General features: G+C 37.2%; 2 protein-coding genes across 23 annotated transcripts in view; one reads left to right on the top strand and one right to left on the bottom strand.

The window, feature by feature from the left end:
- Nucleotides 1-18,472, top strand: part of ADAM22 (ADAM metallopeptidase domain 22) — a 255,747-nt gene that overhangs the window by 17,113 nt on the left and 220,162 nt on the right. The gene's annotated exons all lie outside the window — the stretch shown is intronic.
- Nucleotides 16,200-16,764, bottom strand: LOC101418165 (glia maturation factor beta). The gene has a single exon (XM_012519499.3). It carries the CDS (start codon nt 16,714-16,716, stop codon nt 16,288-16,290), a length of 429 nt encoding a protein of 142 aa, XP_012374953.2. The 5' UTR covers nt 16,717-16,764; the 3' UTR covers nt 16,200-16,287.

Genomic DNA, 18,472 nt, shown 5'->3' with positions numbered 1-18,472 from the left:
GCTCATTGCTAATGTAGAGCAACACCTCTGATTTTTTAGTGTCTTGACCTTGAATCCTGAAAGACCACAGAGGTAGCAGGTAGCTGATAGAGGACTTGAAACCAGGCATTTTAGATCCACTACCTATGTGCTTAATCATTGTGCTAAACTGGCTTGTGGTAAGGTACTGCCAACATTTCTTTAGCTGTCATTCAATGGCACTGGTGTCGTTGGATTATATATCCCATGACCCACTGGAGTTATATATATTTTGCAACTATTGGAAATATTTTTAAAAGTTGTATAATAATGAAGAAGCTCACAAAACATTTATTCTATCTTGAGAATGAGATGAGAATTTATAAAATTATATGACTCTTAAAATGTGAAAAATGCCTCTTGAAGTTCATGTGTTATATTTGTCTTGGAACTGGGTGTGTATACTGATTATTAAAATATTTTTCTTTGAAAACCAAAGACCTTAGTATTAGATAGTCAATATCTATATTATATTTGCTCTGTTGTGGTCAGAGGTTCCCAAAATAGAAATATTAAATGCAAAACAGGGACTCATATTCATATATCCTTCTCTAAAAGAAAAGGGACAAAGTGTCTTTTGTATGCTCATAGAACAAGTAGCTCCATAACCCTGTCAAGTCATTCAGATAAAAGTGATATGTAAGTCAATAATAACCAAAAATGATAGTTTCTATAAACATCTAGCTGTGTGTGTGTACTGTAGTAATGAAAGTACTGGAAAGCAAATGTTGAGGGAAAGAGTTGAAAATATGACAATATTTACTGAACAGTTACCATGTACTAGGCACTGACCCTGAATGATTTACACATATTTTCTCTAATTATGAGGTAGATATTATCATAGTCATTTAACTTGCCAGTTTCATATACCTTATAAATGGTAGAGTCAGGAAAAGAAATCTCAAAGTGAATGTTGGAAATCCATGAAAAATAACCCTTTTGTAATCTTTGCTACTTATTTAAAGTACAGTTGCCCATTCATCTCTGTGCTGGAACATTCTTAACATTATTTTTTTAAAGAAACTCCTGGCCCTGACCAAGACTCCTCTGTGGCTTAGCTTTTTTCAAGGGTGAATTGATATACCAGCATTTGTCTTCATTTTTAGGAATGGGTATAATCTGTACCTCTACCTTAGATATTCTTTTAACCATATAGCACTATCTGGATCTACCTTTAAATGATAACAGAGAATATCTGCACTCTGGGCTTTTGTTGAAGTTTAATATGCCAGAAAGTCACTTAAAAGAAACTATCATGTATTCCTCCATTTGTGCCACAGGCATATACCCCTGGTGAATGTGGGGTGGGTGTATTTTTAAAAATCTCCCTGGTGGATTTGAATTTGTTCCCAAGGTTGAGGATCATAGCTGTGCATATTCTTAGGTTTCCCTTTGGATTGACTCAGGCACCAGAGTTTGGTATCAGTTTTCTCAGTTACTTCTCTACCCCCTTCAATTACCTACTAGGCTATTTTTAAAGATTCTTTGAAGGGCATTGTAAGAAATCTTCTTAAGAAACCACTTATACTATTAACTGAAATCTTGGAGGACCAATGAGAAAGATTTATCATGTAACTGACCATTTCCTTCTTTGATTTTGGATACCAAAAGTTTAGAGGCAAGTTATGCCCTCCTTCAATATGAAAGTTACAGAACGAATTTTCACAGCTTCATTCCTATCTCATCTGCTTGCTACTTTTCATCATCCTTATATCAGCTTAAATGTCATCTCAAGTATTTGTTGAACTGTGATAATTTATCAAGCTGGACAGTTTTGATTTGTGCCTACTCTGATATGTATGTTTTACTTAAAAGAAAAATTCAGACTAAAACCAAAGTAATCTCAGAGAGGTATCCTTTGACAAGTTTTCTAAAGTAATCTTGCTCCTATTGCCTATCATTCCTTATCCTTATCACATTAACTCTATTTTATTGTCTTCCTAGCACTTCTTATCATTGGGCATTCTTCTTTTTAATGCTTGATATGTTTATTGTTTTCCAATTTGTCACCAGTAGTATATAAACTGTATGAGAATACCAATCATGTCTTTTTGTTCAACACACATTTCCACTGCCTAGAAGTAGGTGCTTAATATTTATTGAAGGAATGATTTTTCTATTCCCACAATTTTCTCACCTACTTAAAAATTGTATTTTATTTTGTATGTACCCATATAAACTACCTGAAATCCTTTTTGGAAAAAGGGTATAAATTTATGAGTGAATGAATGTATGAATATTGAATTTATGACCCCCTTTGATTGTTGCAATTATTTTACACAATTAAAGTAAGTTCAGCATGCTGTATTTTTAAAAACAAAATACTTAAGATATAAAAATTATTTTAGACTTCTGGCTGTCCTTTGCATCTGATTTCATCATTTGAGTTCCTTTTAAGGTAGAAGCCAGTTTTCTGTGTTATTTTCCTCTAGAAAAGACTATTATATGTAACTTCATTTTGAAAATAAAATTTAAAGTGCTGTACTGTGATCAGAAATATCAGCAGTTCTTACTGGAAGGGAATACAGAATTTAATCCTTTTTATCCTTCAATCCTTTAGTTTGTGAAGAGATTTTTTTTAGAATCAAATGTATCAGCAAGGGTGCATCAACATTTTTCTTTTCCTTTTTAAAAATTAATTTTGTTTCACACTTAGCAGTAGTGTCCTTTTGTTGCATTGTTTGTGTCAAGTAAATAACATTAAATGACTCTTTGAAGATGGGAAATCCATGATACTTTCCTGGAATAAGCCTTAAGACCTCGCATTTTATAATTAGTTTGAAAATTTTCTTGCCAAGGCAGTAGAACTGGTTGACGGCTTTCTTAGACCACTTAATTTCCTTGGTACTGTCTCATGTCTCTAGCATTTTCTTTTCTGACTTTTTCTAGCAATTTCTTTTCTGACTTTTTCAGTTTTGCCTTTTAAGTAGGCTTTTTTTGGGAGAAATTGCATTTATTTCCTCCACTAGTGAGATTAGGATATTGGGGTCAGGCTGGTACGCAAAATTTGCTACCTGGTCATAGCACTGGCATGTCTCCAAGTGGTTTCTCTTTGGAATAGACAGCAAGATGCTGCAAGAGGAGCTGTCATTTCACAGAACTGGGTTTTGCAGATCTCCTTGGATTCCTTAGTGGGGTTTTAATGCCTTTTGAACATACTGTCAGGGGTTTCTACAGGAAGCCAGCTGTGGTTCCTGAATAGTTACAGTGGCAGTCAAGGTTATGCATAGCCTGGTGGCACTATTCTAGGGTAGGCTGGAGAAGAAACAGGATTGACAGTGGACTGAAGAGTGATCCAGGATGGTCAGAACATGGGCAGGAGCAGGCTATGCGAAAAGGGGTGGTGAAAGGTGAGGTTCAGGGAAATCAGACAAATGTTAAGAGCAAGGGACAGTTTCCTTATGCCAGGTCAATCCAGTATCCTAGTGACTCATCCTGAGAGAGATCCCTGAAAGGGTCTGAGGGACTTTCTGAGGTTTTGATCCCATCCAGGTTTTAGTGATTGGCACTACTCTTGATCTAGCTCTTGGGTTGTTAAAGGGAACCTTGTGACCCCTGTTCTGGGATTGTTTTCATTCCCCAATGAGTTTTTTTTTAAAGATTTATTTATTTTATTTATCCACCCCCACCCCCCACCCCCACCCCCCACCCCCACCCCCACCCCCCACGTTGACTGTTCTCTGTGTCTATTTGCTGTGTGTTCTTCTTTGTCCACTTCTGTTGTTGTCAGCATCACGGGAATCTGTGTTTCTTTTTGTTGCATCATCTTGTTGATGTCAGCTCTCTGTGTGTGTGGTGCCATTCTTGGGCAGGCTGCGCTTTCTTTTACGCTGGGCAGCTCTCCTTACGGGGCACACTCCTTGCACGTGGAGCTCCCCCACGCGGGGGCACCCCTGCGTGGCATGGCACTCCTTTTGCGCATCAGCACTGTGCATGGGCCAGCTCCACATGGGTCAAGGAGGCCTGGGGTTTGAACCGTGGACCTCCCATGTGGTAGACAGATGCCCTAACCACTGGGCCAAGTCCGCTTCCCCACAATGAGCTTTAATTGTTTGCTTAAGAGGAAAGAGCCATTCTTCTTTTAAGGGGTTGTACTTTTCTAAAGGTCTGCAGGCTAGTGAGAAAGGGTTTTGAGGGGCCCATCATATAGTTCAGACTCTAGCAATTGTGCCTCTCCTGAATCAGGAGATGAGGCCCAGGTAAAAATTGGTTTTCTAAGTCCTGCAGGAGTAGGTTCTCTGAAAAATCACTCTTCATTTGTACAAAATGAGCAATAGACTCATTTTGAATGGCACGTGGTATATGTTAAATAAATGTATGTTAAAGGAATAAAGAGTCCATGCGAGCTAGAGTTTGGCAAATTTGTTCTTGTTGAGATGGATAATTTTGATGTCAGGCTCTGTTTGCTGTAGATAATGGGTTATTTTAAGGTGGGTTTTGTATTTGTTACCTGTAGCTTAGTGATAGTTAGGAGTTATTCCAAAAAACTTGAGTTAAGTTCTTAATAAGAAGGACAAGAAAAATTTATTTACAGGTACATTTACAAGTTTACTATAATGCTGAATAATTTAGTCATACTTTTTTGTGAAGAGTTTTATTGACTTTAAGAGAAACTTAAATATCATTGAAGATGAAATTTTTGATTCAGGACTGCGAAATTGTTCTCACATTTTATAGTCCTTGACAACTGGCTTAACTGTAAATAGTACATTGCTTTTTTCAAACTCATTTTCTCATGTCTTCAAACTTGGACAGATGTAATGGATAAGAAGGTGGGGAAAATTAAGGTATGTTCAGTGCTGTCATCAAAGGTGAACTCATTTCTGTATGAATAAATGACTAGAGGTAAGGCTATTTCAGAACAATAGTTTATAGCAAATTTTTTTTGGTTCTCAGGTATTCAAGGGTTAAAAAGGAAGAAAAGGATATTGGTGTTGAGGTACTGAGAATTATCATTTAATTTAATTTCTTTTTTTTATTTTTTAAAGATTTATTTTTTATTTATTTCTCTCCCTTTCCCCCCACGTTGTCTGCTCTCTGTGTCAATTCACTGTGTGTTCTTCTGTATCCACTTGCATTCTTGTCAGCAGCACCGGGAATCTGTGTCTCTTTCCGTGGCGTCATCTTGCTGCATCAGCTCTCCAGGTGTGGGGTGCCACTCCTGGGCAGGCTGCACTTTATTTTGTGTGGGTGGCTTTCCTTATGGGGTGCACTCCTTGTGTGTGGGTCTCCCCTATATGGGGGACACCCCTGTGTGGCACAGCACTCCTTGCACGCATCAGCACTGCACGTGGACCAGCTCACCACAGGGTGAGGAGGTCCTGGGTTTGAACCCTGGACCTCCCATACAGTAGGCAGACGTTTTATCTGTTGAGCCAAATCCACTTCCCTAATTTAACTTTTGAGGTAAGTTTTGTATGGCATTCTTAAGGTTTTAATGATCTTGCATAGAAGATGTTCTCATAGTTAATGAAGGAAAAGTAAACCATAGCATCAACCAATTTAATGTAAAATCTACTTGAGGTAATGAGTCGGGCATTTCTTAAATGTTCTGATGATGAAATCATGGCATTTGCAGCTGTCCTAGGGGGATGGGATAAAATTATTTTATCTTAATTGCACAGAAAAATGTGAAGGTATGGACTCTAATCTTCATCTTTGCTTCTTCCCATATTTGAGCGCAGAACCTTGTACATAACAAGTGCTCCACAAATGAAATGTTAACTGGATGAAATCACTGTTGCCATGACTTAGATGGAGCTCTGTTCCATTCTTACATCCCCACACTGACATTGTTATATTAGGTTTTCCCTGGTCAGTTTTTTCTTTTCTTTTCATCCCTTTCTTTCCTCATCTCTCCATACAGGCTCTGCTACTCTCTACTTGATATTTTTCTGTGAACATAGCCTTGCTCTTTCTGTTTCCCCATGACTCTTGGTTTGTATTCTTCCCTCACTCTATTTTTGTCAAATGTCTCTTTATTCTCTTAGCAACTAAAGTAAAAACAAGTCTTTAAAAGGTTATTTACATTCAGTGTTGGGAACCATCCCTGTTGTGCCTTGCTGGACTTACTTATTTTGGGATTTAGAAAATGTGTTAATGTGTTATAGTTCCACAAGCATTCCATTTCGTGTGGTTTTCCTTTTTTTTTTTTTGTGGTTCTTTTGCTGCCTTAAAATTGCCCATTGTTTATTCTCTTGTTTAGATGTAGATTGAAGTGTCCCTTCTGTTCCATACTGCAGGAATAATCTTCTTTCTAAGTGCATTCACCAGTTCTCATTGCCCCCCTGTTTAAGCTCTGAGTTATGTGCTTAATCTACACATAAGTCTTGATGAGCATGTCACTCCTTAGAATCTTTGGGATTGACCCATTGCCTACAGGCTTAGAGTTCATACTCATTATGAAGGTGTGATGAGGCACTTTCATAGTTATACTAAAATTAGAATTTGCCTCTCAGGCTGGTCATAAATTGTACATGTTTATGTGTGTGTTGGGGAGGTGGGTGGGTTGAGGCACTGATAACGTGGGTGTGTTAGTAGAAGGTGTCCCTATGAGATAGACAGTAATCTAGGGCTTGGACTTTGTCATTTATATTCACCATTGTTCGTCCAGTAAGTGCTTAACCTTATGCCTGGCCCTAGTTGGTGCTCAACTAATTATTTATAGTTTGTCTTTTTTTCATTTTCTGTCTAGAAACTGCAGAAAAAGAGTACTGAGACACAATTTATATTACTTATTTTTATAATTTTGATGTATTTCCTATAATTTCAATATTTCTTTCCTGTGGATTATTTGAGTCTTTTGTTGGGATGAGGTAGAGAGGAGCATGGGGTGGCTGTACCCCTTTGCACATTTAGACCTATATCTATCTTTTCTGTCCTTCCTCCCCCCATATATATTCCTGCTGGCCCAACAGAGCCCCCTGTATACATAATGCCCAGGTTCCCCGAGGATCCCCTGCATCTGAACCGAACTAACTCCCTCCTGCTTCAAACCCGAGGCAGAGTTTATTAGGAAGGCAGAGCCATTGTGATAAGGATTGAACCCTGGAGAAAGTGGCAGGAACTCAAACAGTGATTGCTATACTAACATTCTACCATATAGAGCTGCCCTGCTGTCTCTTGGTGCCCTTAATCACTGTGACAAAATCTTTCTTGTCAGTTTATAACCCTGATGCTCCCAACAGAAGTAAATCTAAGCTATTTAATCTTTGTGGGTGACTTTATTCACCATAATTTGTCATGTGTTTTGCCTGGAGCTGCATTTTCTTTAAGACAATGATGTATTCCTTTTGGGAGAGTAACATATAGTATTTCAAGCAAATCTGAGTTAATACGGCATATTCAGCCCAGAATTTCCCTTGATTTTTTGTTCTTGTGGTTGGATTTTTTTTTCCAACTGTGGTTTTGAACTAAGGACATTTTTTTTCCCCTGTAGGTAAGCCCCAGATGCTTTCTTGCCTGATATTTTGTTTTATTTTATTTTTCTAATTTTTTATTTCTCTTTTACAGACTTTAACAAGTTAATATCAAATAGTAACTTTTTTATTTCTTAGAAAGTGGCTATTATACATGTGGGGGTACTATTACACCATGAAATATCTGTGTTTTTAAAAACTCTGCAAATGTTGATTTAAATCATAAAAACACCCACCATTAGATCATAGTCACTTTAATATGAGTAGCATGAGTAGAGACTGCGAAAGAATGGCATTTTGAGTTGTTAATCAGGCTTTTTAACCTTAGTATGAATGAAGGATCTCAAAGTAGGTTGAAGAGAAAAAAAAGAGAAAGTAAAGGTTTGTGGTGGGGCGGAGACCTGCATCAAAAGATAAAGATCATTTGGCTGCCCCAGGAAAAAGAGCTCTTCAGTTTTGACTTCAGCTGACCTAGTATAATCTCAGAAATAAAATCATTCATATTTGACTTAAAGTTGTTTTTAAGTTTTATCATGGTAGGTAACACACACACACATATATATAAAACATTAAGTTTGCCATTATAACCATTTTTAAGTATACAGTTCAGTGGAATTAATTGCATTTACAATGCTCTACTACCGTCTCCAAAATATTTTTGTCACCAAAAGCAAAAACTGTACCCATTAAGCAAAAATTCTCCATTCCCTACCACCACCCCGACTCCTGGTAACCTATATTCTAATTTCTGACTCTGAATTTGCATATTCTAATTAGTTCATATCAGTGAGATCATATAAGATTTGTCCTTTTGTGTCTCGCTTATTTCACTCAACATGATATCTTCAGGGTTCATCCACGGTATTGCAATGTATCAGAACTTTCCTTTTTATGATTGAATAATATTCCGTAGTGTGTGTTTACCACATTTTGTTTATCCATTCGTTTGTTGATGGATACTTGGGTAACTTCTGTCTTTTTGCTATTATGAATAATGTTGCTTTGAACATTGGTGTACAAATATCTATTTGGGTCCTTGCTTTCAATCCTTGGTAAGTATTTTTATAACAGCTTTATTATTATTTTTTTATAACAGCTTTGAGACAAAATTTGTGTACCATAGCATCTACCCATTTAAAGTGTACATTTGAAACGTTTTTAGTACATTTGCAGAGTTGTACAAGTATTGCAAAAACCAACTTTAGAACATTTTTTTATCACCGTAAAAGAAATCCCTTTACCCTCAACCTCTGTTTCTCCCATGATCCCCTGGCAACCACTAATCTACTTTCTTTGTCTCTGGATTTGCCCATTTTGGATATTTCATGTCAATGGAATTGTATTATATGGTCTTTCGTGGCTGGCTTCTTTCAGTTAGCATAATGTTTCCAAGTTTCATCCATTTTGTAGCATTCCTTTTTTTTTTTTTTTTTGCTGTTTGTTTTTTTTAAATATATTTTTTATTTTTTTAAAATATATTTAGATTACACAAAATGTTACACACAAAAATATAAGGGATTCCCATATGCCCCACTCCTAAAACCTCCCACTTTTCTCCACATTAATAACTTCTTTCATTTAGTGTACATTCATTGCAAATGAGGAGCGTATTTCAAGCATTACCTCTAAGCATGTGTTTTAATTTACATTGTAGTTTATACTCTCTCACTCAATTCTGTAGGTTATGGCAGGAGATATAATGGCCTGTATCTGTCATTGCAATGTTATTCAAGACAGTTTCAAGTCCTGAAAATGCCCCCATATTACACCTCTTTTTCCCTCTCCCTTCCTTCAGCACCTTCAGTGGCCACTGTCTCCACATTAATGATAGAATTTCTTCCATTGTTAGAATCCCAATACACCTATAGTAGAATATCAGTAAGTCCACTCTAGTCCATATTTAACCCCCCAATCCTGAGGATTCTGGGATGGCAATGCCCACTCTACCTCTAATTGAGAGGGGGCCTCGATCCCATATGGCTGATGGATGGGACTCTCTTGCTTGCAGTTATAGACTCTTGGTTCCTTGGTGTGGTGGTTGTCCATCCTCACCTCCTTATTAGTTGTCCTGGGTGAGTCCAATGAAGTGTAGAGTAGGTGTTGCAACTCCACTGAGGCTCAGGGCCCAGCTGGCACATGGACAGGCCAGAGATTCAAATCTCTTGAACATATACCTACCATTTCCAGCACAACTATGGGTTCAATAGAAGGGACAGAAGAGGCATGTGTAGAGAAATCACATCTGTGTCCAACTCTGTCACACTTGGGAGCACAAACTCCAAAGTAGGGCCCACTGGTGATGCACTAAACTCCAGATCTATCTTGTGCATACCTTTTTATGCCAAATAACTTTCCATTATTTTTTGTAGCAGTTTGATATGGTTATGAATTCCAAAAATAGATATTGGATTATGTTTGTAATCTGATCTGTACCTGGGCATGATTGGGCTAAGAACAGAGTTGAGGGTTTTTGATGTTGGAGTTTTGATATTGGAGTTTAATGCTGAAGCCTTAAGCTAGAGCTCCGGGAAAGAAGTTCACAGAGGAATAAGAAGCAAGCCCTGGGAAGAAAGGAACATTGAACCCAGAGAGAAGCAAGAACCTGGAAGGGAGGAACCCAGGAAGCCTGAACCCTGGCAGATGTTGGCAGCCATCTTGCTCGAACATGTGAAAATAGACTTTGGTGAGGGAAGTAACTTATGCTTTATGGCCTGGTATCTGTAAGCTCCTGCCCCAAATAAAGACCCTTTATAAAAACCAACCAATTTCTGGTATTTTGCATCAGCACTCCTTTGGCTGACTAATACAGATTCTGGTACCAAGGAGTGGGGAAGTGCTTTTGTGATTACCAAAATGCTGAAATGGTTTTATAAATGGGTAGGTAAGGAGTATTTTTTTGAGGAATTGAGAGATGCATGATGGAAAAGGCCTAGATCGCTTTGAAGAGACTGTTGATAGCTATCGATGCTAAGAGACTTTTTATGATGCCTTAGAAGAAATGATGAAACTATTATTGAAAAATGGAGGAAAGGCAATCCTTGTTTTAGAGTTGCAAAAGATGAACTTCTGGTGTTTTCCAGAAGGCAGAATTTGAAAATGGCGAGCCTGGACATTTAGCTAAAGAAATTTCCAAAGTAAACCTGGAAAATGTGGCTTGGCTTCTGCTTGCAGCTTATAGCAAAATGCTAGATGAGAGAGATATGCTGAGGACTGAACTGACAGGCACAAAGAAAACAGAAACTGATTCTGTAAATTCCAAGCCTCTGGAAATCAAGCTCCCAGATGAAAGTGCCCCATTGGAGGACTTAACTAAACTTGGAACTTGTAAATCAGGATTGAAGATGCAGTTTTCTCAGAAAGACTTGTGGAAAATCTTACTGTCTGATGGCTTGGACCCCTGCTTCTTGCATGCTAAACCAACAAGGCTTTCGAGAGAGCTGTATATGAACAAAACCACTGACAGCCTGGAATAAAAGGTACATGGAAAGGAGATATTGAACAGCTTTAAGAGGAAAACCATGGAAGCTGAGATCTGGAATTAAGACTTCACCTTGGGCCAAGAGAGGAACCCCATCCATGTGTACAGAGAGGGTGAGTTTGCCCCAGCAATTGAAGAGGGTAGATGTTCCTGTCCACTGTTCTGGGAGAGTTTTGCTGCCCCAGGGTACAGAGAGGGTAGAGCACGTTCCCCAGGGATTAGGGCAGTTAAGGTCAACACTCCACAGGTCTGAGAGGGTTGGACCTGTTCCCCAAAGGTTAGGGAAGGCCATGTGGTCAACTCTTTGCTCTGAGACAGTTGATCCTGTATGCCAAAGGTTAGGGAGAATGTTGTCTTCACATCACTCTACTAGGGGGGGTTAAGACTCTAACCCAAAGATTGAGTGAGGTGTGGCAATCACCCAGACACTCATGGAGGAAGAAGTCTGGAGCTTGGTCGACACCCAATGCTTGATGAGGGTGGAACCAAGAAAATGGCTGTTGGGCAAGACTGGGGAAAGGGTGGGTCCCCATATGGCCTCAAGGAGAATAAACCATCATCTTAAGAGTGACTCTCAGACTGAAATGGAATGGAGGATGCCCTGCAGGTTTACTGAACTGTAGAGGATTCGTGACTCATGTTTCCCTCCCAATTTCTCCTTATTGTAATGAAAATGTTTATCCTATGTCTGTCCATTTGTGTATTGGAAACAGGTAAATTGTTTTGTGACTCATGTTTCCCTCCCAATTTCTTCTTATTGTAATGAAAATGTTTATCCTATGTCTGTCCATTTGTGTATTAGAAACAGATAAATTATTTTATAAGTTTCAGAGGTCTATAGCATACAGGACTTTGCCCCAAGGCAAACTGTATTTCTTTAAATTGATTGTGATATGATTTAGTACTTGCATTATAATTGACTTGAGGTATTTTCAAATATTGTAATATCTTTTTGGGATTCAGAGGGTGGGGTGTAGCAGTTTGATATGGTTATAAATTCCAAAAATAGATATTGAATCACATTTGTAATCTGATCTGTACCTGAGCATAATTGAGTTGTGATTAGGGCGTTGAGTCCCCACCCATACACCAAGTTATCTTGGTGCACCAAGATAAAAGACATGGCGAAGAACAGAGTTGAGGGTTTTTGATGTTGGAATTTTGATGTTGGAGTTTAATGCTGAAGCCTTAAGCTAGAGCTCCGGGAAAGGAGTTCACAGAGGAAAAAGAAGTAAGCCCTGGGAAGAAAGGAACATTGAACCCAGAGAGAAGCAAGAACCTGTAAGGGAAGAACCCAGGAAGCCTGAACCCTGGCAGATGTTGGCAGCCATCTTGCTCGAACATGTGAAAATAGACTTTGGTGAGGGAAGTAACTTATGCTTTATGGCTTGGTATCTGTAAGCTCCTACCCCACATAAAGACCCTTTATAAAAACCAACCAATTTCTGGTATTTTGCATCAGCACCCCTTTGGCTGACTAATACATTTTTCCATTCATTTTGATGGATTTTTGGGTCGTTTCTACCTTTTGGATATTACAAATAATGCTGTTGTGAGTATTCTTATACAAGTTTTTGCATGGACATATGTTTTCATTTTTCTGAGGTATATACCTAGGAGTGGAATTGCTGGATTGTATGGTAACCTATAGTAATTCCCACCAGTAATGTATGAGGGCTCTGATTTCTGCACATCCTTGTCAAAACTTGTTCTTATCTGTTTTTCTGATTATTGGGGTCCTAGTGGGTATGAAGTAGTATCTAATTTTGTTTTTTGTTTGTATTTCCTTAATGGACAATGATGTTGAATATCTTTCCATGTGTTTATTATCCATTTGTGTATCATCTTTGGAAAAATGTCTATTAAGATCCTTTGTTCATTTTTCAAATGGGTTTTGTTTTTGCTGTTGAGTTGTAAGAGTACTTTAAAATATTCTAGATACAAGTTCCTTATCAGATATATAGCTTGCAGGCATTTTCCCCAATTCCCTATGTGTGAGTTGTGTTTTTACTTTCTTTGTGGTGTCCTTTGAAGTACAAAACTTAATTTCATCTAAAGGATAAAAGATGTCCAAAATGGTGCTTGACATAAAATAGGTACTCTAATATCTACTTACCTTGAATGTGATCCTCTGACTCAGATAAGGAAGTTCTTCCACAGCAATGATTTGCAAACTTTTTGACTGCAACCACATTAAAACAACAACAACAATAAAAATAACTTTTTACACCATAGTGGTGGAAACGCATAACAAACTGAAGATAAAAAATAAGTGTGTCATGACACAATACTTATACATACTACATCTGGTAGTATACTTTTTATTCTACTCTGTTCTATATAATTTTCTAAAAAATGCCAGCCATGGAGCACTAAAATGATTTTCTAGCCTCTAATGAGTTATGATCTGACCTACAGTTTTTAAAACTGCCCTACAGGGTTTCCGACAGGTAAGCCCAAACCCATGAGACAGACCCTCATTTAACAGCTGTAGTTAAAAAGGATTTAAAAAGCTGAGTCAAAAGTGCCTCTTTGATACTTCCAGCTTTAGAGTTTTTTTTAATTTTCTTATAGTTTCCCTGGCAACAGTATTATAGGCATCTCTGTTGTTGTGTTACTCTTCCCTTGGTTGTTATATGGCATCAATAAAATTCACCACTGAGAATGCTTGCAAAAATTTCTTTAGGATAATTTCTGCTACTTTTTAAAATTTAAAAGTTTTAGGATTTGAAATAGTTCAGTGATACAAAAGAAGAGGTAGAATAATGTGGCAACATCCTTGTATCCATCATCCAGAATTAATGAAACAGTTTTTTTCCCAAAGAAATAAACATTACAGATTCAAATTCAGTTGATGCCGTCCTGCCCTTCCATTTTCCCTCCCTTCTCAGAAGAAATTGTCATCTTGCAATTGTGTCTCCTTCTGGCTTTGCTTTCATACTTTTACTATATAAATATTTATCCATAAACAGTATATAGTACTGTTTTGTATTTTTTTACTGTACATATTTGATATCATATATATCATCTTGCCATACCTCAGAATTGCTTTTTGATCTCTTATGTCAATATATGTTAAAAAAATCAAGTCCTTTCCTTTTTATCACTATTTGGCTTTCCAATTTATTAATCTACCTTAATTTATTTGTCCATTTCCCTGTTAGTGGTATTTTTTGCTCTTAATAAGCAATGTTTGCCAATGATAGACACATGTGTAAGAGTTTCTGTGGGACATACACTTAGAAGTAAAATTATTGACTGCTAGGGTATGTACATTCTCAACTTCTCTAAATTTTGCCAAATACTTCAGTAGTGATGTACCAATTTATACTCCATCAGCAGTGACTGAGAACTTTTCTAATCTGTACCTTCATCATCAGTTGGAATCATAAGACTTCTAAATTTCTACCAATATTATGGGTGTGAAAGGGTATTTCATTATTTTATTCTCTATTTTCCTGATGACTAATAAGGTAAGTCACCTGTAATGATCTATATTTCCTTGTCTGAGCAGCCTATTCATATACTTTCCATATTTTTCTATTGGGATATTTGTCTTTTTTGTTATTGGTTTGTAGGCATTTAAAATGCATTCTGAATTATTTTCTATTATTGGTTATCTGTATTACAAATACTTTTTTAGCTGTGTGTTATCTTTTCATTTGTATGGTCTCTTTTGTTATAACATTAAAAAAATGTTTGCTGTTATTCATATCCTTTTCCTCATGATTCTTTGCGTGTGTATATTACTTTATTACTGCTGAGTTGACTATAGTTTTAAAATGAGACAAGTCCCTGATATAGCTTTTTTCTTTAAAATGTATTATAGGATGATTGGTTAAGAATTACAGGCCCTGGTATTAGACTGCATGGATTCAAAATCCACTGTATGAATTTGGCAAGGACATAACTTCTCTCATCCTCAGTTTTCACATAAATAAAATAGAAATATTAAATAGTATCCATCTCATGTGTTGTTGTGAAAATTAAAGGAGATAATACATGTAATGTTTTTTTTTAATAATTTTTTTTTATTGACTTTGTAATAATATTACATTAAAAATATATATGTGAGGTCCCATTCAACCCCACCCCCCACCCCCTCTCTCCCCCCCCCCCCCCCCAACAACACTCGTTCCCATCATCATGACACATCCATTGGATTTGGTAAGTACATCTTTGGGCACCTCTGCACCTCATAGACAATGGTTCACATCATGGCCCATACTCTCCTCCATTCCATCCAGCTGAGTTATGGCACATATTTAGTACTGTGTGTTAGCTTTTTTTCTCCCACCATTATCATTTTTTGGTATAAAACTGGTACTCGGTTCCTTATGTACACAAATCACTGAATTCCTCTCATTGTATTCACAAGATCTGTGATTCTAATCAAATGTTTCAGGAGGATAGAGCAGTTTAGATTTTGGAATTTTTACCTCATTCCAACTTTGGTCTTACTGCTTTCTCTCCAGGAATTTAATGAAATAAGTTAGTCTTGTTTCTTTTTTTCCATATAATAGTAGATCAAATATAAGGTAGGATTTGTTTTTTGTTTTCATTGAAGAGTAATAGTTCAGCTCTATTACTTTGGGATAGGAAGCATCTCTGCATTAGTTGGGAGCTGGGGCCTCAACAGTTTGTATCCTACATGGAGCTGTACTCAGTTGGCAAGTGAGGAAAGGAAAGGGGAGCAGATGCTAAGAGGTTAAAACTCAGTCAAGTAAAAGGTTGGATTTATGGTTCCAAGCCAGGCTGAGCATCAGAATCTGTATTTTCAACAAACTGGCCAGGCATTTAGGAAAACATAACCAGAGGATAAGAGGTTCTATTTTAGTACCTTGTTTCATTTTTCTTTTTTCTTTTTCTTTTATTTTATTTTTTTTTACACAACAGTAAATTATTATTCATGGCTCAAAATTGGGTTATTCAAGTCTTTAACCCAAAGTAATTTCAAAGATTTGACAATGATATAATACGCTATTTCCTTATATAAACTGCTAATATCCAGTATTTGTCCAAAGGAGGCAACTGTTGTCTATCACAATTGAATATCTACTTTCCAATGGTGTCTGTAAATAGTAACAAATTCTGAACAATACATTATAGAAATTAGTCACAAGAGTGCAAAAAGTCCCTGGAGAGAAGGAGTCCATCTAACAATTACAAATATAAGGAAACACTTTACAAAGTTTCATTACTAGGAAGATAATTTCCTCTTTGTTCAAACTTTGCACAAATGAAGAATTTTTCTTTACTGCAGGAAACAAAACTGTAAGTAACAGTGCATTTTTAGGCATAAATAAGTATTTATGTCTGGTTCCAGTATGGTCAGGTTAATACATAAATACTTTAGAAACACAGAAGTTCACATTAGTGGAAAAATCCAAGTTTCTCACGTAACCATTCTTCAGTTAGGTCTTCGGTATTTCTTATTTCAAATACCTTGGTTAGTTCAGCTGTTTGGACTAGTTTATTCTTACTCCCAGCATACATCATCTGTTGTTCAGGTTTACATCCAACAGGACTGGAGAAAATAAAGCACAAAGGATATGAAACTCTCCCATCATCATGTTGATATTTATAACTATACACAATGAAGCGAGGTTGTCGTTCAGGTAGTTCATCTTTAAGTTCATCAGGTGAAATGCCCTCAAGTTCCTCATCCAATACCACCAGGCGTTTATCCTTGTCAATCTTCATTATAATGGCAGCATTGTTTGTTTCTTTGCGAAATCGAAACTTTCTCAGCTTTTCTACTAAATCTTCAGCAACGTCACAAACCACCAAAGACTCACTCATTTTCCTTCCGGCCGTCAGCAGCCTCTCGCCTTCCCTTGGGCCCCTTTAAGAATGCTCATTTTTCTTTTTTAAAACATATTTTACCTGAGTAAGAGCACCAACTGCAAAATGCAAAAATCTAAAGGAACAATTGAGGGAGAAAGGGCTCCCAAAATTTTATAGAGGGCAATAATTCTTATAGTGAAGTTCATATTTATCTTCTGTGAAAACTAAGATTGCCTTGCATTTGAAATATATTTATGCCAATATATATATTTAACAACAGCTTTATTGGGCTAAAATTCACATACCATAAAATTCACACTCTTTTTAAAGTGTGTACGCTTTCAGTAGTTCTTTTTTTTTTCCAATATTTTTTTAGTTTTTTACAGATATTTATATTACATAAATGTTACATAAAAATATGGTAAAAAATTTAAAAAATAAAAACAATAAAAACAAAAAATATAGGGATTCCCATATGCCCCTCTCCCCATACCTCCCACATTTTCCCACATAAACAATATCCTTCATTAGAGTTGTACATTCATTGCAATTGATAAATGCATTTTGGGGCATTGCCACTGAGCATGGATTATAGTTTACACTCTCTCCCACACAGTTCTGTAGGTTATGGGAAGATATATAATGGCCTATACCTGTTGTTGAAATGTCATGCAGGACAATTCCCAAGTCCTGAAAATGCCCCTGTCTTGCACCTGTTTTTCCCTCTCCTTGTTCTCAGAACCTCCAGTGGCCACAGCCTCCACATCAACGTTGTAATTTTTCCATTGCTAGAATCACAATACATCTATAATAGAATATCAGTAAGTCCACTCTAGTCCATAGTTCATTCCCCAATCCTGAGGATTCTGGTATGGTGATGTCTGCTCCACCTCTAAGTGAGAGGGACCTTTGATCCCATATTGTCAATGGATGGGACTCTCTTGCTTGCAGTTGTAGGCGCTCTCATTTCCTTTGGTCCATCCTCACCTCCTTGTTAGTTGTCTTGGATGAGTGCAATGAACTGGAGAGTAGGTTTTGCAACTCTGCTGAAGCTCAGGGCCCAGCTGGCACATGGACAACCCAAAGATTTAAGTTTCTTGGACATACACCTACCAACTCCAGCACCGACTATAGGTTTAAATAGAAGGGACAGATGAGCCATGTGTAGGGAAGCCAAAACTGAGTCCAACTCTGTCACTCTCAAGGGCACAAATTCCAAAGTAGGGCCCACTGGCAAGGCACCAAACTCCGGAGTTATCTACCCTGACCGTAGGATCTGGGTGACTACAGAACCCTTAGGAGCCCCTTCAGTGGTTCTTAATATATATTTTAATAAAACTTCTAGTCATTCTCAGTTCTCTGTTTGACCTTTTCTGTTCTGGCTCTTTGCTTTTTTATCATTCTATTGTTTTTGTTACCATAGTAAACTTTTCCTGATCCTAAGTTGCTTTGCTCACCTTCTTAATGAGACAACTCTGAGTCCAGCATTGGATATAACCTCAACTCAGTAGAAGAACTTCCATTTTCTTGTGGTGGAGTCCCGTATTTAATAAATATTTTAACACTTAATCAGTCAACCATATGTTCCTGAATTTCCAACAGTTTTCAACAAACAGACTTTCCAAAATCTGTTCTTTCAAAGTCAGTTATTTGTGTTATTTCTGTCTCAAGAGAAATTGTTAGAATAAGTCCCGTATGCTTTTATTTTATCATCATATGTTCACTGCAGAAAGTGTGCAGGAAGAGAAGAGCTCAAAGTGCAGATATTGTT

Source organism: Dasypus novemcinctus, chromosome 5, assembly GCF_030445035.2.
Source record: "Dasypus novemcinctus isolate mDasNov1 chromosome 5, mDasNov1.1.hap2, whole genome shotgun sequence".
NCBI classification, from domain to species: Eukaryota; Metazoa; Chordata; class Mammalia; order Cingulata; family Dasypodidae; genus Dasypus; species Dasypus novemcinctus.
This window is presented reverse-complemented; position numbering and strand designations above follow the sequence as displayed.